This window comes from Pagrus major, chromosome 10 (genome assembly GCF_040436345.1).
Source record: "Pagrus major chromosome 10, Pma_NU_1.0".
In the NCBI taxonomy this organism is placed as follows: domain Eukaryota; kingdom Metazoa; phylum Chordata; class Actinopteri; order Spariformes; family Sparidae; genus Pagrus; species Pagrus major.
The window spans coordinates 12,778,346-12,803,082 of NC_133224.1; the positions used below are offsets into that span (position 1 = coordinate 12,778,346).

The 24,737-nt window shown below is 39.7% G+C and overlaps 2 protein-coding genes across 2 annotated transcripts in view; one reads left to right on the forward strand and one right to left on the reverse strand.

Annotated features, from left to right (window-relative positions):
- Positions 1-3,614, forward strand: part of pde5ab (phosphodiesterase 5A, cGMP-specific, b) — a 58,473-nt gene extending 54,859 nt beyond the window's left edge. The window contains exons 21-22 of the mRNA XM_073474647.1: positions 783-866; positions 1,130-3,614. Coding sequence (XP_073330748.1) covers positions 783-866; positions 1,130-1,249 — 204 coding nt within the window. The 3' untranslated portion in view covers positions 1,250-3,614. The remainder of the gene's footprint in view (positions 1-782; positions 867-1,129) is intronic.
- A 5,929-nt stretch (positions 3,615-9,543) lies between these two features.
- mad2l1 (MAD2 mitotic arrest deficient-like 1 (yeast)) lies at positions 9,544-14,023 on the reverse strand. Its single transcript, XM_073475267.1, has 5 exons — positions 13,860-14,023; positions 12,793-12,939; positions 11,466-11,586; positions 10,185-10,288; positions 9,544-10,062 (listed from the first exon to the last, which is right to left on the reverse strand). The coding sequence occupies exons 1-5, from the start codon at positions 13,921-13,923 to the stop codon at positions 9,890-9,892; spliced, it is 609 nt and encodes a 202-aa protein (XP_073331368.1). The 5' UTR covers positions 13,924-14,023; the 3' UTR covers positions 9,544-9,889.
- Positions 14,024-24,737: the final 10,714 nt, after the last annotated feature.

Sequence of the window (24,737 nt, forward strand, 5' to 3'; positions counted from 1 at the left end):
GTGTGTTATTTGAATGTGTTCCTCAGGGACCCGTTTTGTGTCCTATTTTCTAATCTTCGTGTGCTGTCACTGTATCTGTAAATGTGTTTTGACTTAAACCAGGACACAAGTCAGTTGTTTGTACTTGGTTACTTGGCCAGAATTTGGACTTTTCCAGCCTCCCTAATCTCTGTATTTTTTCATTCTGAATGATATAATGAATCATGTCTCAGACACAGTCACAGAGCAACTAACCAATTATCATGGTTTTATCTGGCTTCATTTCTTTAATGGGCCCTTGTGTGGTCTCCTCAGAAAACAATAAATCTTCTGCCCCACTTTCGAGTAGGATCTTTTTTTAATTGCTGCAGTGAGTGCAGCTTTATGTGCTACATATTTTTAAGATTATTTTTTAAGTTATTAAATAATTGTTTGGGCTTGCTACAAGATATGTCTCTGTTTAGGGCTGAAACAAGCCACTGATTTCATGGACTAGACAGTTGATTGAGAAAATAATCAGCAGATTATTTGATGATGAAAACAGTTGTCAGTTGGACCCTCTATCTCCAATCTTGTTTAAGTAATGAATCTGATGCCCCCGAGATCATGTGGTAGTGTCCTTTTTATCATTTAGTAGCTTTGAGAGGCTGCTGTCAATAGCTGTGGCTCCCTGCAAGGAACTTTATGTTCTGTAAAAGAAACTGAAGACAATGGGAACATTTGTAATTTGGCAGCATTGGAATACACTTTGAGTACACTTTTGCACTTTGTTCATTTGGCTTACGTGTCATTTTTTTCTTCAGGACCTGATGAATCGTGAGAAAAGAGATAAGATTCCCAGCATGCAGGTGTCCTTCATTGATGCCATCTGCACACAGTTATATGAGGTAATGCAACCAACTTAACACAGCTGTTTCTGTCCCTAGAAACAACTATGCCAAATGAAAATCTGTAAGAAAGCATTTTGCCACTGATGGACATGTATCCTATTATTTCTCACTTGCTGGAAAGATGCTGCCAGCCTGTCTCACACTGTGAATAAATGTGTGGAAATATAAAACAATATGTTAGATGCAGGAAAATTGTGTTTAGGAACAATGTTCACTGAATTTTCCTTGTTAAATAAATCTTTTCTTTGTCACTGTCGCAGACCTTGGCTGGCATGTCGGAGCATTGCTCTCCGTTGTTGGAAGGATGTCAGACAAACCGGCAGCATTGGAAGCGTTTGGCAGAGGAGTGTGAGAAGGGGCTGGTCAACGGCTTGGTGTGATCCCATCACCAGTTTTGTTTTCCACCAACACAATTTTCCGGGGATAACCCTGTGCAACCTGGGCTCACAAAATATAATGAAATTGGCATGATACCGTAAAGGACAGAAAACATGTTTTATGCACAGAAAGTGTGTATAAAATTCCTTTCCTGGCCAGAAAAGAGTATGTTGCAAAAAGAAAGAAAAAATAAAACTCTCTCTTCCAACACTTAAATAATAATAACAACTGACAACATCGGTCTTCTTGCAACTCCATCCTATCTGTAATAATAAGGTTGTACTCACCAAGTTAATTGCTAAGATCCTGGAACGTGGCAGCATCACTGAGCAGGACTAACCTTCTGGCTACTTTGAACACGTAACATGGGTGGACAGTTTGCGAGCTGGCTGCTGCAACGCTTGCAGGATAATTAGTTAGACTGACTACACCAGGCGTGAGGCAGTGCATAAGCCACGGAGAGACACTCTACAAACATAAAAAGTCTATCTGTTTGTATTTTACATGATGTGTGCCCAACCTTTTACACAGAAATGGGTCATTTCTTTTTTTAAATTTAAACTCCTGTTAGACGGGTAATGCTGAATGGCAGAGTTTGTATGATCACATGCTTCCTGTCACCTGCTTTCTTTGATAATCGCTGATTAGAGAGATTGAAATAGCAGACAGAATGCAGGGAAATTATAAAAGTATGTTAAAATAATACTGCGTTAATTTAGAACTGGAGGAAGGAGATCGGAGTCAGCTCAAAGTTCAAACAAGGGTTTAATCTTGTACAAGAGGAGCATTCACAGAGCAACACACAGGTTAGTTACAAAGTGAAGACTCAATATCAGAAGAGCAATGCTTGGCTTATATCTGTCTCTGTGGGTGTGTTTTCACTCTAACAGCTGCTCATTCATGCCCTCGTGCAGAGAAGAGAGTGTTTACCTTCAGTGATTACTCAGTACCTTACATAGGTCATAAAACAATATAAAACAAGGTCAAAAAAGAGGTCACAAGTTACAGGTCACAGTTCACATTTAACAATAAAATCTCTCAATAGGGCTGTGTAAACGTCAATTCACATTCCTCTACATGAAGTACAAAATTCTTATCACAAAGTAAATAATAAAAGAAATGTTGAGCAATAACCAATGACCTAACGTGCATATTGGCTACATGGCTTCCAACTTGGGGTCTTGATCCAACAGGTTCACAATGACAATGCTAGCATGCTGATGTTTAGGGTACAGTGGTGAGGTACTATATGTTCCGGTATTCACCATCTTAGTTTTGTGTTGTGCTCTAAACACAAAGTAATACATTTTGAATAGTGCGCCAAAAATATGTTCCTAAAAACAAACAGCCAGTGTAGTTACTAAATTTTGGTTTATAGTTTAATGCCTTGTTTCATCTTTTTTAATGTCCTTTTGGACCAGCAGTGGTCGCCGTGTTCCCAGATCTCAGCAACACCTTTAGTGAGTACACAACAGATAGAAATGATGGCCAAATTGTTACATTATCTGAATTTAGGAGATATCTAGCTCCCATGACAAACAGTCATGTGCAGTTTCACGTTCATAACACCTAATCCTTGTTTCAGAGGTTGTGCTCAGTCCGCCACGCTTTCTGAAACTTGTCTTCCTGTCGCCACCGTTCTTTCATGGCTTTCACTCACCAGAGATAACAACAGTCACCACTAAGCTATATTTATTACCATAGCCATTTTTTATTTTTGCACAGAGTGACTTTCATCTTGAAGTGTCACCTACACTATCTCTCTCACACACACTGAATGGTAAGACATAGATCTCTGAGGATCAGCACCATTACAGTGGGATACAGATATTGTACTTGCGCTGTCTTTACAGTGACAAAATAATCTGATAGTCTTAAATATGTGTTTGTTCACAGCACACATGCTACAAGGGTTTGAGTCTTTTGTGAGTCATTTTTTTCACTCATTGTCTTAACTATTGCATATTTATTTTTGTTTTGTATATTTATTAGAGTTTCTATATTGTAAGGTCATCGTTTCATCAAGAGCACACAATTCTTTATATTGGAAATGTAGTTTTCATACTTAATAAATAATCCCATCTCTGCTTTTTGAAGGAGCTCTCTTAGTTACAACTCTTCAGATGACATTTGAAATGTACTGTATTGTGTTTGATTTCTTTTTTTTTTTATGTATAAGAGCCAAAGACTAGGCCGGCAATTTCAAATGGAAATGGGTCTAGATTTTTCCACTGCCTTGTTATGATAAATAGGACCAATTCACTACTAAAAGAAAAATCTTTATTTGTCCGTATGCTTTTCCCCTATAAGAAGTTGTTTTTTACATCCCATTTTTATAACTGAATGGAGTAAAGTTTGTGTTGAATTGAAAAAGACCGTGTTATGATTCACTTTTTTGGTGTCACTTGTATTTCAGCCAACAAAAAACCTAAGGGAGCTTTCATATTAAGGACCCGGGCCTAAACCCAAGTGCACTTGACCCTGAGGTCCAGTTGGTTACTCTCTCAAGTGTGAAAGTAACTGTACCAGAACACGGAAGTGGACTACCATGACTGTTATACATTATTATAAATCCCATGCCAGGCTGCCCTGCCGCTGCTCCACCACTAGGCCTGTCCGCACTACCTAATGAGCCCAGAGACACTGCAGCTGTGACAGACAGTCGTGGTGGTATGTTTAGCGGAGCAACTACAGCTACAGTCCGCTGCTTGTGTCTGTTTTAAGCAATCACAAGAAAAACACGACATCAACCCATTAACATCAGACAGCCACTGAACATACAACAATAATAATAATAATACAATTAAAAAAATGACGCATCAGTTTTGCTGACATAGATTTTTACAGCCATGGTAGTCCACTGGACAAGAGGGGGGGAACTTGGTGGGACCCACACCCACGGCTGAGTGCCTGTTGTTGGCTGTCCTCCTGTGTCCACACCCTCCTGGATGACCTGGTAGTTAGCTGTACAATCAGCGAGAGGGAGGGTGCTCAGTGGGCCACAATTAGTTTAATGTTTAATCAAACTACGAAAGACACAAGAATTAGCTACCTAGTGTGCTTTTTCATATTCAGTGGCTGTCTGGGTTGTGCTTGTGTTTTTCTCACGGTTGTTTAAAACAAACAGCCAGTGGCAGAGCTGATGTAGCGGACAGTGAGCCAAAGTTGTCCCTTTAAACACACCATCATGACTGGCTGTCACAGCTGCAGTGTCTTTGGGCTTATTAGGTAGAGTGGACAGGCAGAGTGGCGTAGCAGCAGCAGGGCAGCCCGCCAGCAGCCTGCCTGTCTGCAATCTTTAAAGATCAAATCTATCAATCACACAGAGCAGAAAGCACTGTACTTCTGTGAAAGCTGTACTTCTGTGTAATGGTTAAAACGTATTATTGTTTTACAATTCCACTGACACACTGCCAAACATTTCAGGCCACAGAGCAGTGGTTTCCAACCTATTGGTCAGGACCCCCAAAGAGGTCCCTTGATAAATCTGAGAGGTCACCACCACCTCCAGATGATTAAAGAGATACGAAAGAAAAACATATCTGTAATACAAAGTTGAATGAAAATATTGGAGAAACAAAATTACTGCAGGGTTGAACAGGGTTCAACTGTGTTGAACACATTAGGGATTGGTAATTGGTACATTTTGATGCTAGTTCTAATACCATATATGAGTTTCAGACCAGCAAACTCAAACAGTGGGATGAAAAAGGTAACGGTGCTGAGAAAGGGTCAAAGTTGCAAAAAAGTAGTGTAAGATAATAGATTCTTGTTGGCACATGATGATGTGTTTTGTCAATTTTTGATTCACAAGTAGCTACTGGATGCATTAGCATGAGAAAAACTGAACATGAGCTCACCAATAACTGTACTGTGTACACACATACACACACACACACACACACACACACACACGCACACACACACACAACACACAGTCTCTCATAGTAGAGCTGCTAGCTGAGCTACAACACAAGTACCCACGCAGTGACTCTCCCAAACTGTCGGAGTCTGACAGTAGCCTCCCGTGGCCGGTTAGCTCTGACTACCAGTTCTACATTTCTATCCATGCTACACTGAGCACTGGTCCGTCTCCCACTTGTCCCCTGACCCTCTGGACAAGGTTATATTGTGTGGTGTGGCCGCACCACACCACACAATATAAAAACTCATTTTGTGTAGTGAAACATTTTTCATTCAAAATGGTGTTCAGCCAGGGCAACAAACCACACTTTGCCGAAATGAATGGTCAAAAACTGAGAGAAAAGTGATTTAAATCAAGTTAAAGCTTAGAAATGTGTCCGGAAATCAACGCCAGATTTTGGTTCTTGGCAGTATTTGATACTTAGAGTTTCTATGCCCAAAATTTTTCCCTTGGAGGGCCAAAACTGAAACTAAACAGTGGACGACATGCCAAAAGTAAAAGCTTTTGTATTATACAGTATTATTCAAATTCAAAATGGTACTATTCACCTTAGAGTTAACCAAATAGAGTTGAGTAGTTATGAGTCCTAAAACAGAGTTTTTGGTTATAAGCCTGAAATAAGGTCTGTGGTTACTATAGATATTCACACGTTTTGTTCTATGACATAAAATACATCATTAAATGTCCCTCAACTGAATTATAAAGCTCTTACTTGTCTCAAAAACAGCCGATGCTAACAAGTGATTAAATGAGACTTCAGAAGTTGTCGGGGAGATTAAACGTCATCAAGCAGAACACAGAGACTGATCTACTCACTAGTCCGTCTTTACAGGCCGACTTCAGTTGCAAATTATTCTAACTCTAACTTTACAACTTGTAGATTAATCAATTTATAGACAACATGTATAGTAATTGTGTAGTAAGATGCTTAGTGGTGGTGATGTTTCAGTCATGCAACCGCAATGTAATGTGTTTATAGCCTAACATTAGCTTTTAACTTCTGGCGATTTGATTTATGCTTTGAAAATCACAAAAGTGGTGTTCATCTGTGAAGATTATCCAAAATCCAATTAAAAAAACCCTTGGCTTTTGTCGAGGGAGCTAGGGAGCAACTTAGGCTAACTTATGGGTTAGCCTACAAAAATACGTCATCCATACACCATTCTATAAGGAGCCAGAGACGAGCACAGCCATTTTTTGTGCAAGTCTTCTTGTCAAGCACTTCTGCCTACTGACTAGCTATTAGCTACCTCACTTTTCACCACCACAACTGTGCGAAATCACATGCTAACCTACTGCCTATTACATACTCAATCATTATGTACTGCATACTGCCAACTGCATAAACAATTAAACATTTTATTACCAGCAGACCATTCACACTGAAGTATAATAAAGCATACGTCTTCTCTGCATCACAGGACTGTTATTACAAATAAAAAAACAACATTATCTCAGTCACTAAATGTCATATTTCCCAGTATAATTTTAAGGCAAACAAGAGAAAAGGTGGGACCCTGTGAAGGCTATTATTTGTGGTTCACTTTTGATTTAAAGTGAATTACGGTGCCTTGGAGGCAACTCCTAGTGAGAAGAGCCAGATGGAGGTGGAGGATGAGGGATGTACTCGGCCGAAACGTGTAATACAAGTAAAATGAGTCGATATCCTCACTCGTGATGAAAGACAATCATCAGCTATGTCTACATCATTCTGTGAAAAACTACATGCTCCACTTTCACGTTGCCGCTCTGTCACCACAGGGATTCCACAGGGATTAACAACAGCCCCACTCTGCTCTCCTCTTGCTTCTACAGCTGGTAACTTCTCCTTCCCCTGTTTGTTACTTTAGCTCAGTGGCTTGGAGAACTTGGCTCGTATTGGGCGAGGTGCAGTCGTGAGCCACAACTCTCACGCTGCTGCTATCGGTTAGTTATTGGCTCATTTATAACTCGGGTTGTAGAATATCTTCACTTAGCTGAGTGCTTAGCACAAGAATACAGTCACAGGGCTGAATACATGTGTATCTGTTTGCATAAAGCACTAAAATTCACATAATCCATTCATTTCAATAATAAAACCGGAGTATATATATAGCAGTTGTTACTGTTGTGGAGGCAGATTTTTCTGTCTGAGGTATTGTTTTATCCCTTTTCCTTGAAGGTACTAGCTTTACATGGCACTTGAACACTGTTCCCCTGGCATCTCTGCAGGTGCTGTCTGCAGTCAGACCACAGCTAGCTGGAGGTAGCATTAGCCTTCTGGTCATTTTCTTTCAGTAACCGGTTGTATTTGATTTTGGTAGCTTTTCAGACTTTATTCTTTTTTTCTTTTAGTTTATCAGGTAACAAGGCTGATGGGTTGCCATATTCTTGCAGGTGCTTGGACGCTGGGTGGAGGTTTCACTTTCTTTTGCATACTATTTTGCTGTGTCTACCTAACCACTTTGGAGCACTATGGACTCACTCTCCTGCCTCCTGTCCCCCTCCCCTGTACCAATAATGTTTTCTGTCTAATTACATTTTAAATAAATATATTTGGTAATAAAATTAGTATTTTTTTACCTGGTTCATTGGAATTTTTAACAAATTCTGGCTCTTAAAAATGTAATTAATATTCTGCTTTTGGAACTGGAAACTCTCTGCTCCCATTATCACTGAATTTGTGTACTGATGGATTTGTTATTCTCTGGATCCCAGAGTGGCATTGTCAGGTCTTCACAGGCTGAAGTTTCTCTCTATATACGCCAGTGGCATAACTATAGCAACTTAAGATCAATCCATATCTATTTCAGGCTTTAGCCACACTGGCTGCGAGTCATGCTCCTCATGCCGTGTCAAGCGAGGCTGCAGCGGCGCTCAAACAAGAGATTTGGAGTCTGATCTGTTTTTACAGAGACACGTGCATGGTTCTTTGCAAGAATAGACCTGTAAACAGTCATATTGGCATCATTCCAGCATTTCACTACAGATTTAATGTCTGTCTCTGTAGAAAATGTAGCAGACAGAAAGGAAATACACTCAACAGGTGAAGGGCAATTTTTTCCTGTAAACTCTTTTTCTTTCCCTTTCCCACTTTCTCACTCTTTCAGCAGGGGTAAAGGAAAATCCTGTCATCATTTAGTGATAATTATCAAAGGCAAACTATGTAAACGAGATAGGGCAGGCAGGAGCCATGCTGCATCAGGGACACACATGAGTGAGCAGCAACAGCAGCTGACCCTTCTGGGCCACCGTAGTAAGCCGACCAAGCAAAGCAGTTAGTCAGCTGGCTAGTTAGCTACACCCACAGATACTTATGGAGCCGCTCAACTCCAAAAAGTATTTTAGAGATGAAACAATACATTGTAAATAAAACTCCAGTATGGTGCCTTAACAGTCTGCAAGGCATCGAAGTGCCACCCACAAATCTCAGATAATTGCTTATTGGTCAAATGAAAAACCACTTGGAGACAGAAAGTTCACTATATAGTCTTCTATATAGAACTCCCTAGGTCGGGGGTCAGCAGCCTTCGGCTCTGGAGCCACATGTGGCTCTGTTGCTCCTCTGTGGCAGCTCCCTGTGACTTTGACATGAAAATGGATGATTATTTCTATACACACTGTAGGCATTCATCGATTGTGAAAACTCGTATCTTACACACAGAATAGTATCTGTTCTCATAAGTTGTGATTGTGTCAGTGAATTGAATGAGCCTGAACGGATATGGATGTGCTTTATGCTCAAGCTGAGGAAAGAAAAAAAACAAGAGCATTACCTCACATTGAGATACTTTAGTCAAAATTACATTTAAACTAGCCAGATTTTTTTCTTTTAATTGATTATTTTACCTTTACTGTTTTTTTTTAAAAAGGTAGGCTGCAGCTTTGTTTTATTTATACTTTATTCATTTTACAAACACAGAGGATTCAAGTGGCCTGCACAGTTCTGTATTGATAATCCATTTCACATAGGCCTTCACATGTCAGTGGATACTTTCTTCACCTCACAAGTGTTGCAAGTGTTCAGTTTTGTGTTTTGTTGGTTATAACCTATTCCAATAAAAAATAGCATTTAAAAACTTTTGCACCAACACATCGTATTATTGTATTGGAAATGCCAAGTACATTATGAGAGTAGATAGCCCACGGCAGAGTAGCCACATGTGAAAATATTAATTAACGCTCATTAGGGACGATTGATAATCTTGTAAGCTACACCGTCAGCTAAGTAAATGGTGTGTCCCATTTGAGTGTGATGCATATTATTTATGTCTTCTGTATAAAATGTCATAGTGTGTACACTGTAAACCCAAACAGAATCGCCCAGAACCAACCAGTGACTTATGTTGCACTGCCACCAACTGGTCAAAGGTCATAAAAATCACCTAAAGAAACATTTGTGAAAGACATTTATTTATGACATTTCATAAAAGTTTAACATATAAAGCACTAGCTACTAAAACAGAGGCTGACAGTTTGAGACAAAGGGGGACAATAATAAAGAATAGAAAGAATAGAAAAAGACACACTTCCTAGTAGACAAATCACTGCTAATGAGAAATATTTACACCAGTATAGCCCGAACAGGCTGCTGCCACATCCTTCTGAAAGACACTGGAAAACAAAAGCAGGGGAACACTGAATACTCTCTACTAGTAGGACAGGGCAGTGTAAAATTTTCTCTAAGGGGCAGCTGTTGGTGCCATGTAGAGCTCCCTGGGGTGGTGGGTTTAGAGGATTACACCGAGTCGGTCCTCTTGTACGCCACCATGCTGTTCACCTTGTGTATAGAGGTGGTGAAGGAGCGTAGACGCACCTCCTCTGATTGGTCGATGATCTGCGGCCCAGACTCTTCCCACTTTTCAGGAACCACCATGTCTTTGTCTGTGTAGACGAGGAGGTCAAATGCACCTGCAGAGGAGGGGGCAAATAATTGGTCAATGAAAACTATACATGTCCATGACCCATAACTGAAACTGAGTGAAAAACCAGATTGCTAGTAGAAAGAAAGAGAAAACTGTGTGGTTACTCACATGGCGTCTCGAGAAGCGGCAGGAAAGTAACTGTGGCTGTTATCTGTCTGATAACAGAGCGGATCTCATCCTGAATGGTCTTAATAGACTTGTCTCTGGGAGCACTGGGGAAACACATGAGAACCCAGTTAACATGCAACATCTAAACTACTGTGGGAGGTAACGTCCAAGGGAGATTCGTCAGGTCATAATGGCCGTGAACATGTGTTACTTATCAGCTGTACATGAATAAAATGGCAGATGAACCGATACAAGGGTTCCTTCAGAGCTCCATCTGAACTAATGTGGTGCTCTCTTTTTGCAAGACTCTACCCGAGGACAACATAAACTCTGTGTTATAATCAGCTGAGTGATGACTTGGTAAATGTTACCACAATGTGGTGGTGCTGCAATAATTTGCTCTAACTTTAATACTGCATAAACCACAGACAAAACAGGAATTGTTCAACTACTGGTTTTAACTTTTTATAATGAAAAAGCCAAATCACCGCAATCAAGTGAACTTGGTTCTGTGGTAACAAGTCTAGAGCTGAAACGATAAGTCGATTAGTTGTATAGTAATACATTTTCCCCAACGTTTTCGGTAATCGATAAATCGGTCTGAGTAATTTTAAGAAGTAAAAGTCTAAATTATTGGAATCCAGCTTCTTAAATTTGAATATTTTCTGTTTCTTAACTTAAATATCTATGGGTTGTATAGGTTGTATATATTCTCTGTTTCTTTCTAGTCAACAAACTCAATAAGAAGACCAAAATCAACAATGTGTTAGTCTGTCTCTCACTCACTATCTTTTTCTGTATGCATCTCTCTGCTCTAAGCCCATCGGTTTCATCTGAACATGTAAATCTTTAGGGTCACAAATTTATAGTCATATTTTGAAAAAAAGACACTAATTTTCAATCAACATTACTCAAACGTGAGTGTGTGTTCATGTAATTAAGAACAGAACAGTGGAGCTCTATAGCACAGGAAGAACATATATAAGGCTTTAAAACCTCACAAAATACTTTACTAGATCGATTCATTGTTGGTTTGACTCTGCACACAGGAATGAGAAGTAGATAATTAAATATCACCAGACTTAAACAAACAGTGTGTGTGACCCTGGCAGATGGCTCATTGCTGCCACCTGCAGTTTTCTGATTGGACTGAGGCTTCATTAACACATCAAGATTGCTTTAGAAATTGTTACAAATCCACAAAAATTAATTATCACTCATCACCTAAACTTGAAAGCAAAGTAGTCTCAGATGTGTCAAGTAGACGGTAGAGTATCTGACCTGCTCTCCTTGGCCGACTTGTCACACTCGATGTCAAACTGCCATCTCTCCAGCACCTCATTAGTTTCCAGACATGTGATCACCAACACCAGCTTCTGTACTGTGCACTCAAACAGCCACTCTGCACCACAGAGAACAAACACATTCACTGACTTGTACCCTGGCACGTAATAGTCTGAATGGGTTCTAATACAGTACCAGTCTTCTTCAGACGGTACAATACAGAATTATGACAACTATACATACGTAGATTTATTTGTTAAGTCAACTTGGGTCAGTTAAGAGCTAAGGACTCCTGTTCTTCTAACTACATTTGCTCATGATAAGATACAATAAAATGTGGCCAATATTACAGTTATACTGGTATGCACCTGGTCACACATGCATTTTCACAATGTTAAAGTAATAACAAATTCAAGTGTACCTTTATTACAAGATGAAGATAGTTAAAATTTCAAGTAGGGATGAAACAGCTGTTTAATTGATTAGCATGGGGACAGAAAATTGGCAACTACTTTGATGATTAATGTGAGAATTTGTTTCTTTACCTGGTCTTAAATTATAATGAACTGAATATATCTTTGGCTTTTGGACTGCTGGTTGGAAAACTCAAGCTATCTGAAGTATGGATGCACGTTACGGACCTGTTGCACGTGGCCAATTACATTTAGAAACTGATAATTTCACATTTTTGTATTTTAAAAAGAAGTCCCTAACCTGTAGTTTATGCACACCTGAGGGTAACAAAGGATTTAATAAGCAAAGATGCATGATTTAATATTCCATTGCTCTAAAAAGATTTGCATTGTTAAAACTGGTACTTTTTTCCTCCTAACCAAACCCTTGTGTCTCTTTCTTCTGTTTATTGGTGGATTGCAAATGAAAGTTTTTAGATGCTTTATAATCAAAAAAAGATCTTCATCATTGGTGTCAGGTGTGGTTATTTACAAATGTAATGTAGCAAGAGATTTCTCTCCTTTACTGTGCCAATACTCTGTCAACTTGTGCCATGTTTTGCAAGTAGACATCCAATTTCAAATGGGAGCAGTGAGCGAGACAAGAGCGTAACCAGTGTGTTGCATTAGCATGTTGAGCAAAGTGTAAGTAATGAATGATATAAAGCAATAATATTGCTTTCGGTGTCACGTTTGGTAGTACAGGTCAGATTCAGTTAGTTTGGGTCTTGAAGACACAGGTATGAACCAGGCTCAATTAAGATTCTCTGTTGTTGTCTCTACAAAGTCAAACAAGCCTTGCAGTGAAAATTATTGTGGAAAGCACAAATGGGAGTCATTCGAGGGATAAGGAAACAATCCACCGGAGTTACCTTTGAGTTGAGACACGACGTTGGTGAGGTAGTTCTTCAGTTTGGGATCAGTGGAAAGCTGAAGGCTCATGTCATAGTGGGTGACTCTGCTGAATGTCTCTGGAGGATAGATGCCGCGCTGGTACAGGATGCTGTTGATGCCAAATGCTGCGGTGGAGAGAGTGAATTGAATGGTGCAGCCGAGATGAAAACTCAGTTATCAGAATGAGTGTGTGTGTACATATATACATAAAATATACATATAAAATGTGCAATTTAAAAACCAAAATGTAACGGAAGTAATGAAAATATACTTTACTACTCATTTACAAATAACCGAAGGCAAATTTAGGTACAGTCTAACTAGATGAGTGAAGACAAACATACAGATATATGTTTTACAGATAAATATACATATCTACGGTTAACATGTAAGTTACATTAAGTTACCACTTTTCTGTTTATTGTATTGTTTTCAGTTTTAAAGTGTCTGCCGCCTTAGCTTTTGGGTTGAAAATAATGGAGCATCGTCACAGCTGCTGTACATCTGGTTTAAATTTAGCATTGGGTGCACAGCTACCGAATCTCATCCACAAACCGACTACGTAGAAAATCTGCCAACCTTACCAGCAAAAGGTACGACTTATAGACGGCGACTAACATCTTTCCCGAAACGTTAGTCTTGTGCTAAATTCGGCATATATAAAAACACACCCAAGAACACAAGCCATGTACAATATTAACTGACAACTAAAAGCTCTCTCCTGTTAGTTTGTTACGCTCGACGTCTTCCCTATGGTGAGTGAGTGACGGGCGTTACACCCGACTGTGAACACGTTCTACCTCAAAATTTCAAATTTTAACAAAACAAAATGACTTTGATTGGTTTTGTGCTCAAATGAAGAGCGGACTGTAAGTATTTCCGACCCAAATGCTTCATTTTCATCATTATTTCGCTGCTTCTTGTGTCACATTGAGCGTAGTTCTAAAGCTGCACCACACAGGGCCTGTAGCATGTTAGCCGTGCGTGTCGACAGCGCTCAACACGACCTGCTAAAAAAACACACACCAAAAATGAAGATACTCACAAAAGAACTCGGCCACCAGCTCCGCGCTTCCTTTCAGAGTAATTCCTTTCAGTGTGCTGGTCATTTTCAGACAGCTTTGATTAAATTCTCGACGATGAACCTCAGCTGTGTTTTTTTGTGTCTCGACTTCAAGTACCCGCCTCCAGTTTGAATTCGGCTTCCGTCACCACCGCACAATCTTGCGCATGCGTGAAAGGTTTCGGCGCACTGTTGATGACGTGGAAGTTGCATTTACATATTTCTGACGATAGATGGCAGAAACGCTCAGTGTATGTCACGCATAAATTCACAAATCTTATTTATTATTCCCTGTTCTTTGTTTTTCCCCTTTTTGTCTTTCTCCTCTTGTTATGTAGTTTATTGACTGTACGCTTTCACTGCATGATGGGTAAAAACTTTCCCCTGATCTGCATAGGCCCACAATATGGGGTGCCGAATGTAAAAATTCAGTCACACTTTTCTAGCTGATATATTTCGAATATTTAGCTCACCTTTCTCACATTTAGCTCACTTTCCTCACATTTAGCTCATTTCCTCACATTTGAGGTACAAATTAAATGGTGAATCTAAATCTAAATGCTAAATCTAAATCTAAATGTGAAATCTAAATCTAAATGCTAAATCTAAATTTAAATGCTAAATCTAAATGTGAAATCTAAATCTAAATCTAAATGTGAAATCTAAATCTAAATGCTAAATCTAAATTTAAATGCTAAATCTAAATGTGAAATCTAAATCTAAATCTAAATGTGAAATCTAAATCTAAATGCTAAATCTAAATTTAAATGCTAAATCTAAATGTGAAATCTAAATCTTAATGTGAAATCTAAATCTAAATCTAAATGCGAAATCTAAATCTAAATGCTAAATCTAAATTTAAATGCTAAATCTAAATGCGAAATCTAAATCTAAATGCTAAATCTAAATTTAAATGCTAAATCTAAATTTAAATGCTAAATCTAAATGTTAAATATAAATATAAATGCTAAATCTTGGGTAGCGTGCTCTATCAATTATATTTGTACTGTGCTCTTCAAAATAAAGGTTCTCGCGTATGTCTCGGCCTTTAGACAGTGCAATGTTAACACAAATATATTGCGACAGACAGACGAGACTACGTTATGATCACAGACCATACTTACATTGGCGGCTATGACGGCCTTTAGCTTCATTATAGCTTCATTATGCTCTTACCGAGCGGTGCCACACATGATTTTGTTTTATGACCTTCAATGGCAATAAAAATGTTTTTCATATCAAATGAATGACCTTTCATTCATTTTTGAAATGTTCTGCTGGTGCATGGATTATAAAGTAATGCAAGAGAAAAAGATAGCCTAAATAAATAAATAAAATTAAGTAATGCAACAGCATATTGTATTGACTGTTAATGTGCAGCTGATAGGCTAAAACGCAACGTCTGTTTTGAAAATGAAAGAAAATGGAAGTACTATAGTACGTTACGTATAGTACGTTTCTAAAGGATGCACTGTGAACAGTGATGTCTGCTCTCAATAATTAGAAATAGCACTGGCATATGGCATGTGGCAATGGGAAGCATGCCAAAGGTAGTTGCAAAAAATGACCAGCAGGTATCGCACTATGTGAACCTTTTCATCAATAGGTTTCTTCTCTCAAAAAATAAATAGAAATATGGATATGTTTACAATCACAACAAACACAGACAGTGAGCATCATATGGAGCAACTGTTGTGCAGTAAAACTTTCCTTGACATCTCATCCAGATACTATCAGTTAGAATCAGGCTCCCACTCGACTGTAGCCCCCACAGCTGTGATCACATGAACCCACTTGATAACAGGCAAAACACACTCACTGTAATACTGCAGACTGGTTAGAGATTCATCCTACCAGATATGGTCGAGTAAAAAGAACCTCCTAGTTTTCAGGTCTACTCGAGCAGACTGACTATATATGTACTTAACCAAATGCCTGAGTAAGAAAAAAATTATGATTTAGCACAATTATGCCTGTAGCTGCTATCTATGATGTTATCCATCATGCTACCTGATGTGATTTTGAAATTAAGAGAGGAAGTAATATCTAGGTATGTGTATTAAATAAAATTGATTTGAGTCTCTGTATGTTTGCCTGTGTTAACACATATTTAAATATACAATTGACACAAATATTCAAACAGTATTTTTTATTCATTCAAAACAGAACAATAGAACACTGACATACATGGGCTCAAGTGGCACCTGACAAAACGTTAACAAAAAAACAAATTAGGACAGAACATGTCCATGGACCTCCAGGTGCGAGGAGGCATCACTGAGCTCTACGTCAACACAATGAACACACAAAACTGAACATCTCTGAACTCTTCATGGAAGGGACCTTAAAAAGGCCAGTGCTGTAGACAGTCCAGCCACCTCTGTGTAGACTGGCCGATCATGTCCGCACTTGAGGCACTGGGAGGATGTGTTCCTCCACTCCTCGATACACAGTAGCAGGAGGAAAACATGGGCTGAGAGTAGGTAGAACAGACTAGCTGTAGAGTAGTCCTTTAAAGCAATAACTGTTCAAAAAGTATTTATACATAGTCAAATTATTATACAGTCACTGTTCCAACACCAACTCTAGTACTACATTTGATTATTTGCGTGTTATATTGAGCAATATTCAAACAGATGCAAAATGAAAACAATACCTCTGCAAACCAAGCAGGCAAATGCCTGCTTGACCTCTGGTCTTTGTATTGGCACTAGGTCATGGCTGGCATCCACTATGTCATTGATTTTTTTAGTGACATCATCAAGGCCATGAGACACCTCGAGCAGGTCCTCCACCTGGTCCCTCAATGAGTGGACTGATTGCTCATTTCTGCATTTGGAACATTTTGTAAATAGTTAGCAGATCAAGTAATTTCAGTCATTGCTTTCAGACAGATTTCTATATGAAGAAATTTAGCAGTGTTTGCAGATACATATTCCAAAGGGAATAAAACTTTACTAAACAAACATCATGTCAAAAAATATTTAACATTTTTTGACATGATGGGTGTAGCTATGGCAAAAACACATGAATATAATTCTTATTTCTTACTTTCTTATTCTTAAACCCCCTAAAATCTTTGTTATCTAAACAATACCTGGTTCTCGACCTCCTCTGGCGCCATTGCCTGAATGCAGAAATAAAAACTATAAAAAAAAAAATTCTGGCGTTTTGCTTCCAGTAAAAAGACCCTTGATGAGTCAGATGCAGAGTAAAGAGACAAAAAGAGAGAATTTAACAAGACGACATATTGTTGTACTGCCATTAATTTCAGAACATTAGCAAGAATACATACAGTATGTATGTGAGAGACCTGGCGTGGCCTCCTCACGTAAAGGGGATCCGGGCAGACTAGATCCAGGTAAATGTAGATGAAACCACGAGCCAGCGAAGCTTCAGATGCCAGAAAAGGGCTTTTTAATTGTCCAAACAATAATGAAAATAACCACACATACTCTGAAGGCACAGAAAGGCAAACAATGGCGTTAACATAGCCTCACACCAGGCTACTTCCTCTCAGAGTTCCAGATAGCTGAATGAAGCTCCCTTAAATATGGCAGCATGCTAAGCCCAATTGGGGCAAACCATTAATGAGGGGGAACACCAAAACCATAATGGTCCACATCTGCCATTATACACATAAATATCCCCCAGAATAAACAATACAAAATCCCCTTTCGACTCACACAATATTTCACCTGTCACCCTAAAACCTCTGCATGATAATCACCCACACCACTATACAATATCAAAACTAACACCCCTGAGTGCCCTGGGATGCGCCCCCCTGGCCCCGCGCTCGATAAAGACCGCCCCTGCAACGGCGCTCGCTTCCGCAGAGGAGCAGTGGAGCCGGACTGTGAGCGCAGGTGAGTGTATGTGAGTGTATGCAGGACCAGAGTCTTTACCAGTGAACAGATGAAGAGCGGGACGAGTAGTGGGTACCTCACTACACGCCAGGATGATAGAAAGGAGGGAAAACTGTCACAGGTGAGTTGTGGGTGTGGTGAGTGTGAGCCGCGGCGCACCGCGCTCCCGACGCCGGCGCACGGCTCACGCCACCCACGTTAACAAAACATGACACAATACCCACATATCATAAACAAAACCATCAAAAGAACCTAGTCATCGAGTCCTTAGAATAATATGTGGGAGCGTGTGCGGGTGTATGCATGTGCGTGTGTGTGTGTGTGTGTGTGTGTGTGTGTGTGTGTGTGTGTGTGTGTGTACATATGTCCAAATCCAGTCTCTCTTCGCTCCCTCATGGGCCACGCCACACACTGGCGTTCACCCTAGGAGACTGTGAGAAGGGGGGGAAGGTTGCTCACCTTCCCACAATGTATTTGACACAAATGAAAAAGTATTTTACTTACCAGTTGTCCTTTCCAACTCCAAAATTTCATTTCCAGCACTGTCCGTAAGGACGTACTCCTCGTCGTTTGCCATGGCCAACTTGACCTTCTCAAGCATGACAGGGATTCCTGTCAAGCAAGCAAGCATTCCCTCAGCCTCCACAAACCTGACCACGACTACCTTTGTGGACACAATTTTTCCATCCACAATATCCAATACGTGAACTGACCTGTAATGCATAAAGAAAGGTGAAGCAAACCAAGCTACCACATAACAGCATGCAGTCTACACTGCAATTTGCAGTTCAAGCTGTCTCAACAGTCCTACTGTACATAGTGTTCTTTGGATCAGTTCCTCTATTTACATTTTAGCATTTTACATCTTTTTTTTGTACCTTATGATTCCTCATTAAAACGGCATTCAGAGTAGAAGGCAAAGGAAGAATTTCATTTTACATGGAAATTTGTCTTTAACTGTGCATATGACAATATATGCTTTGACCTGAAAGTGTGATCGCATGTAAAACTCAGAATACATCATGCATGCTCATCTCTAGCCTGTGGACTTTTTGGTGAATGGAAAATCAATAAGCTCAAAAACATATAGGCTACATAATTTAGTACAAGACAAGTTGTAGGTTTGTAATTCCCTCATCATAATCCACAACAAAAAATCCACTGGACCACTCTGTTCAGTTATACTGTTTATTTCACACAAAAATAATTGGTATAAGACAATTGTCCATTTTCAAAGTTATCCAAAACTGAGAGTTTTAGGCTCTTACACAAGTGTTACTCAAAGTCATGTCTAAGCACATTAATGTATAGCATGAACCTCACCCTACCTTTGAAATAACCGAGGTGTGTTCACTGATCTACACAGCTGACCCATGTTTGCAGTAGACAGTGGCTGACTATGACGAAAAGCAAACGTTGGTCGTGGCGGAGCTGGGGCTGTCGCGGTGCTTTGACCTTCCCCAACTTCTCCCCCATGAACTTCATAATGACCATGGTCGTTGAGGTCCAGGGAGCTGAAGCACCCATCATCCATGGGAAAAATCACCATGTTTGACGCATCAGTGATGTAAATGTCAGCCGTGTTGACCTAAAAGAAAATAAAACAATAATGTTGTAAATAATTTTGCAATTGCACTATAAATTCATTAAATTGTTCTAATGCCTTTTCATGTTTGCACTGTTGCACTTGCATTGTTTCTTGCTCAGTGTCGATTTCTACTGTCCTTTGTTTTGTGGTTTTAGTGACTTTAGTCTTATTAAGAACACATAAGCAGTTAAATCTTCAAAATGAAATGTCTATTCAGCCTACTTTTAATAAAAAACAGCATCAATACAAAATCTAAATGTTAACAGGCTGAAACACTGAACATCATCCAAGTTTCATCAGTTGTGTTAGTCAGGAAACATGAATTTTGAACCCTGACAAGTCTGCTAATATCTTTAAGGGCTATTAAGGCTTGAATTTCAGGGTAGGATTCGTTAAAAGAAAGCATTGGTTCATTAATCAAATGAGTCCCATCTGACATTTAAAAAAGTTATATAAAATTAGGAAGGTCAGTAGTCAGTAGGCCTATTTTATTTTATATTTTGACCACAGCCCACACCCCATCACTAACTAACACAACAGATGAAGCTACATGGATGAGTAGCGAAACATGTAAAACTGAGCCTAATTCTACAGTACAGCGAGAGATTTACTCCTTCACTATACAGGATTCATGGATAATTGGGATGAACTTACCAATTAAACTAGCAACTCAACAGTGATGAACATACCTGGAAAATGTGGGCGATCCTGTCGATGTGCATGTCATCTATTTTAAGAGTAACTCTCTTGCTTCCTCTGAAAAGAGCAAATGTTTCCATTTTATGCAAGTTATAGTGGATTAAACAACAATTTGCTTCCTATCTGCACACTGCTCTGAGGCGCCAATTCTGCAGGGGTAGATGGAGGGAAAAAAAGAGGACGTAGCGCACCTGCGTTAAGGCCACGGCCAATCAACGCAATTCATTTGGCTCGATTTACTTGAAGGTTGCTTTTGCGCATGACAGTACCTGAAAGTTCGCGGGAAAAAACCCACAGCTGGAAGTCCAGGTTGCTCAAGCAATTAATGAGGTATGCTGAGACAATAAAACGGATTATATTGTTATGATTGATATCCACATTGCACTGTGGATATTTGATATATTTTACAAAACTTGGTAACCTTTTTGGAAAAATTGAGCTATTAACCAGTGAGCAGAAACGTGCCTGTTCGTTACGGTTTGTTTGGCCTCTGTTCTGCTTACATCTTTCTCAAGAACCTCTCATCCAAACTACTTCAGACTGACTGTGTAGTTATCAAAACATTAAAACACAAGCTGATACCTGAGGGCTACCCACGAGCTGACTTTACACTCAGAATAGAGTCAGTCAATATACAGTTCAAACGAGACCTATTGACTAGGATTTCTCATGTTTATTTTTCAGACCGGACCAGCATATGGAAGAACAATGATGACTGGCTACCTGGCCTCAAAAGGAATCCGAGCATCAGAGGGACGCGTTGGTCGCGTCCTCCGACATATTAACCAGCCATATCATGCAGATCGTTATCATAGATAAGGCTGATGATGAAAAAAGATCATTGATGAACTGCAACGATGAAGGGATATGACCCCCCTGATACATGCGCGTTCATGACGCAACGGCACACGTCGTACGCGCATCAACTGCTCTTGCAAACAGTCACCACTTGGCTGCCGTCGTCGAGGCGGAGATGGAGTGGGCCGGGTGGTCGACGGATGAGCTTCTCCAAAAGCTCGAGGAGGCTGGGATACACTTGACCGGCGAAGAAGCCCAGAAATTTAGAGGTAAATTCATTTAAAAATGAACTGAAGTTGAAGATATATAGAGCTTTATATGTTCGAAGCAGCCTTTCGTCGAAACTGAAGAAACCAGTGATTAAATCTTCAGCTAGCATTAATGTCGTCTAGAACATGATGCTAGCTCGGAAAAAAAACTCAGACATTCAGCTTTAGTTTAAAAAGTCAACATGACCAAATGGTTGTTGAGACATCTTTTGTGCTTTGTAACGTTAAGTTTAATCCAGGTGTGTCTGAGTAGGCACAATGCTCAGACACACCTGGATTAATCAGTTTTTTAATTTTTAATCAGTTTTTTCTCCCAAATTTTTTCACTTTCATGTTTTTGATAAAATATAGTGAAAGTTTGGAGCCTTGATATCTGGCTGTATCAGACTGTATTAACTGATCTGTTTTATTTGTTTCACCATTGTTTTTACATTTCTTGCAGTGTGACAGTCCTTATCCAACTGTACAGCTGGTAGACGGTGATTGGAAGATGGCCTTTACCAGGAAGGTTCCCTTTTCAGTCAAGGTGGACAGTGTGGATCTGTGCCAAGGAACAGGAGTTGAAGATGGGGTAATGGCTGCCTTCTGTGCCTATTTTGTTTTCAACCTGGCTTACCCAACCTACATGAAGAAGACGCTGACCTTTCTCCAACGCACCATACTGAACATTACTTTGGTGGGTGACAAGGCCCTTCCAGTCACTGTCACGCGAATGATCAATCTACTCTTCTAGATATGCCTCGACCATATAAATGTCCCAGGTGCCCTTCACCTTAATGAAACTGATTCAGCATGTTGGTCTCATCCATGCACATGAATCCAACTTTAATAGACCTTTTACACACTTCCGCATTTTTTGACCGGAAATACGTAGACGACGTGTAAAGCAACTTCCGCTTTCTATGGAGAATGGCGGAAGCAAGAAACAAAAGTTTCTGCAGTGTACCAGGCTGTTCTTGCTCTGCCCAAAAACAGCCGTATCTTTCTTTTCATTCTTTCCCGGTTGACAGCGATGTTAGAAGCAAATGGATTCAGGCGATCCGGCGGGAGGAAGGGCCGAATTTCGTCATTAAGAAGGGGAGCACGTATGTCTGTAGCAGACACTTCACGTCTGAGGATTACATCTTGGGCTGCAGTGTTAGCCGCTTAATACCCGGGGCTGTTCCCAGTCTTTTCCCTTGGAACAACTTTACATCTCATCCGAAAAGAGAGTCTGTTTATGAGAGATCCAACAAGTGGCTGTCTGTGACGGCCCAGAACAATGAAATAGCGACGAAGGTGGCGAAACTCGACCACGACTATGCAACGCCGCCCCCACCAGGTGAAAGATTCTACCTCGAGTATGCCAGAATGTGTTATGTTGTGCTGTGTGATGTTGTGTTGTGTTAAACTTGATTACAGACTCAGGTCCATATGCAAGACACATAGTACAAAACCAGACAACACAATACCTGCGATAAAAGATGATGAGAGCTAAAAGTTCATATTTAATAACAATCATCATAAGAGATTATTAGATGACATTACAGCTACTGAATACTTAGGTATTATCTCACTGTAGGAATGAAGGGCTGAATTAGTTTCTGTCTTTCTTTTCAACCACTAAAGGTGTTCATGATGAGGCAGTGGGTTATATCCAGGACTTGGAAGCCAAGCTGAAGGAGGTAGCCTTACCATCCCCTGCCCTCTTCAGCCGATATTGTGCGTCCGACGACCAGCTACGATTTTACACAAAATTTCCATCTGAACGTGTGTTTAAGATCTTCTGGGAGTCCATTGCACCATCTGCTTCTCGATTGGCCTACTGGAGCAAGGCAAAGAGGATAGGTGAATCAGACATCACACCCAGCCCCTCTCGTAGGATGCCATTAATCGATGAGTTTCTAATGTACTCTATGCAAGTAGCAGTTGGGATGAAAGAGCAGCTCATTGCTGACATGTTTGAGGTCAGTGTAGCCACCGTGAGTCGAGTCACCATCACCTGGGCCAATTATCTCTTCCTGATGCTGGGGTCACTTCCTCTCTGGGTGCGCATGGACAAGGTGAAGTCTGTCATGCCAGCAAAATTTAAGATGCACTGTCCCAATGTCCGTGTGATACTGGACTGCACTGAAATTGCTGTGGCGACTGCTAGACTAGCAGGAAGGGCCCTCAGATTTTGAGGTACCCCTACCCAAGGTAGAACAAAACACCGCAATGTTTTTTTTAAATCTTCAGGGTCTCCCATTCATGAAATGGATTGTTGTGAACTTTCATTTTGCGGCAAAAAGGATGAAATCAATGAATAAAATGATGCATTTCATAAACTCAGAAAGAGCAGATTGAGATCTCCCTGGAGGGTGCAAGGGCCATGTAATGTTGTCTTACTTTTCAAGGGAAGCTCAGATCCTGCTCAAATTTTGTATGTGAGTAGTCAGGTATCTATTGCATATGTATCAACAAAAGTTATGTTGATAGTTAATTTAATTTGTGTGCTGTAAACCATAAAAACAGTGATACAATAGGCGGAAATCATGAAAATAAATTTTCATAGTGGAATAACATTTTACTTTTTTATGTATTTAAAATTAAATGGTTTTCAAGTAAAATTCCTTCTCAGTTAAGATTGTCTAGCCCTGCCTGAAAGAAATGTATTAATTCTTGAGTGTTTGTTGGGGGTATGGAACCCACAATAACCTCTGAAGGGCAATGTGGTTATGAGCAAAATAGAGAACCGTACTCAATTGCACTAAGAAATGTTTGGTTGTTTTTCTGTGTCTCCCTCGACAATTTTGATGCTCACAAATGCCAAGTACATCTCTACTAGAAGGTTGAGATGTGTATATTGCAGTACTTTCAACATCTTAAACCTGAGTATTATGATTGGCAAGTTATGATAAGTTTTATCCAGGGAGAAGAGATTCTTTCTTCCGAATAGGGGAAGGGCAAAATAAAACCACGTCATTTATTAATGGAAATCTATTTTGATAAGATTCACAAATTCAATATTCAGAACAATCTCTTCTACACATTCAAACAGAAAGTGTATTAATAAATTGATTTAGTTGGGAATTACAAGCCTCTGAATCCAGAGAAGCGCTGCACAAAATGGATTCCTATGTGAAGTTGCTACATCAAGTAGCATTAAGTAAAAGAGATTAAGTATAGTTTACGTGTAGTTTGCATGAAGTAAACAGCTTGAAAAGTAGTACGTAGATTAAGACATCAGAATCAGAATCAGAATCAGCTTTATTGGCCAAGTATGTGAAACACAAACAAGGAATTTGACTTGGTTTTTTCTTCGCACACAATGTACATAGACATAGACATGAACATAAACAAACATAACATTCAACTAGAAGGAACAAGAACAACAAAGAACAGTGAGTTAAAAGGTGTTCAGAAGTCCGGACTATTATAAATATATAAATATATATTTAAGTATATTTATATTATATTATTTACAGTGTGGATATATGTTGTTCAATTATGTACAGGTAGAAATATATATATATATATATATATACATATAAAGTGCAATTTGGTCTGTGAATCTAAAGACTATGAGTGGATGGTTTTTGGAGTCAGGGGGGTCACTAACACTGGGTGACTGATCAAGTGTTCATCAGTGCGACGGCCTGGGGGAAGAAACTGTTCT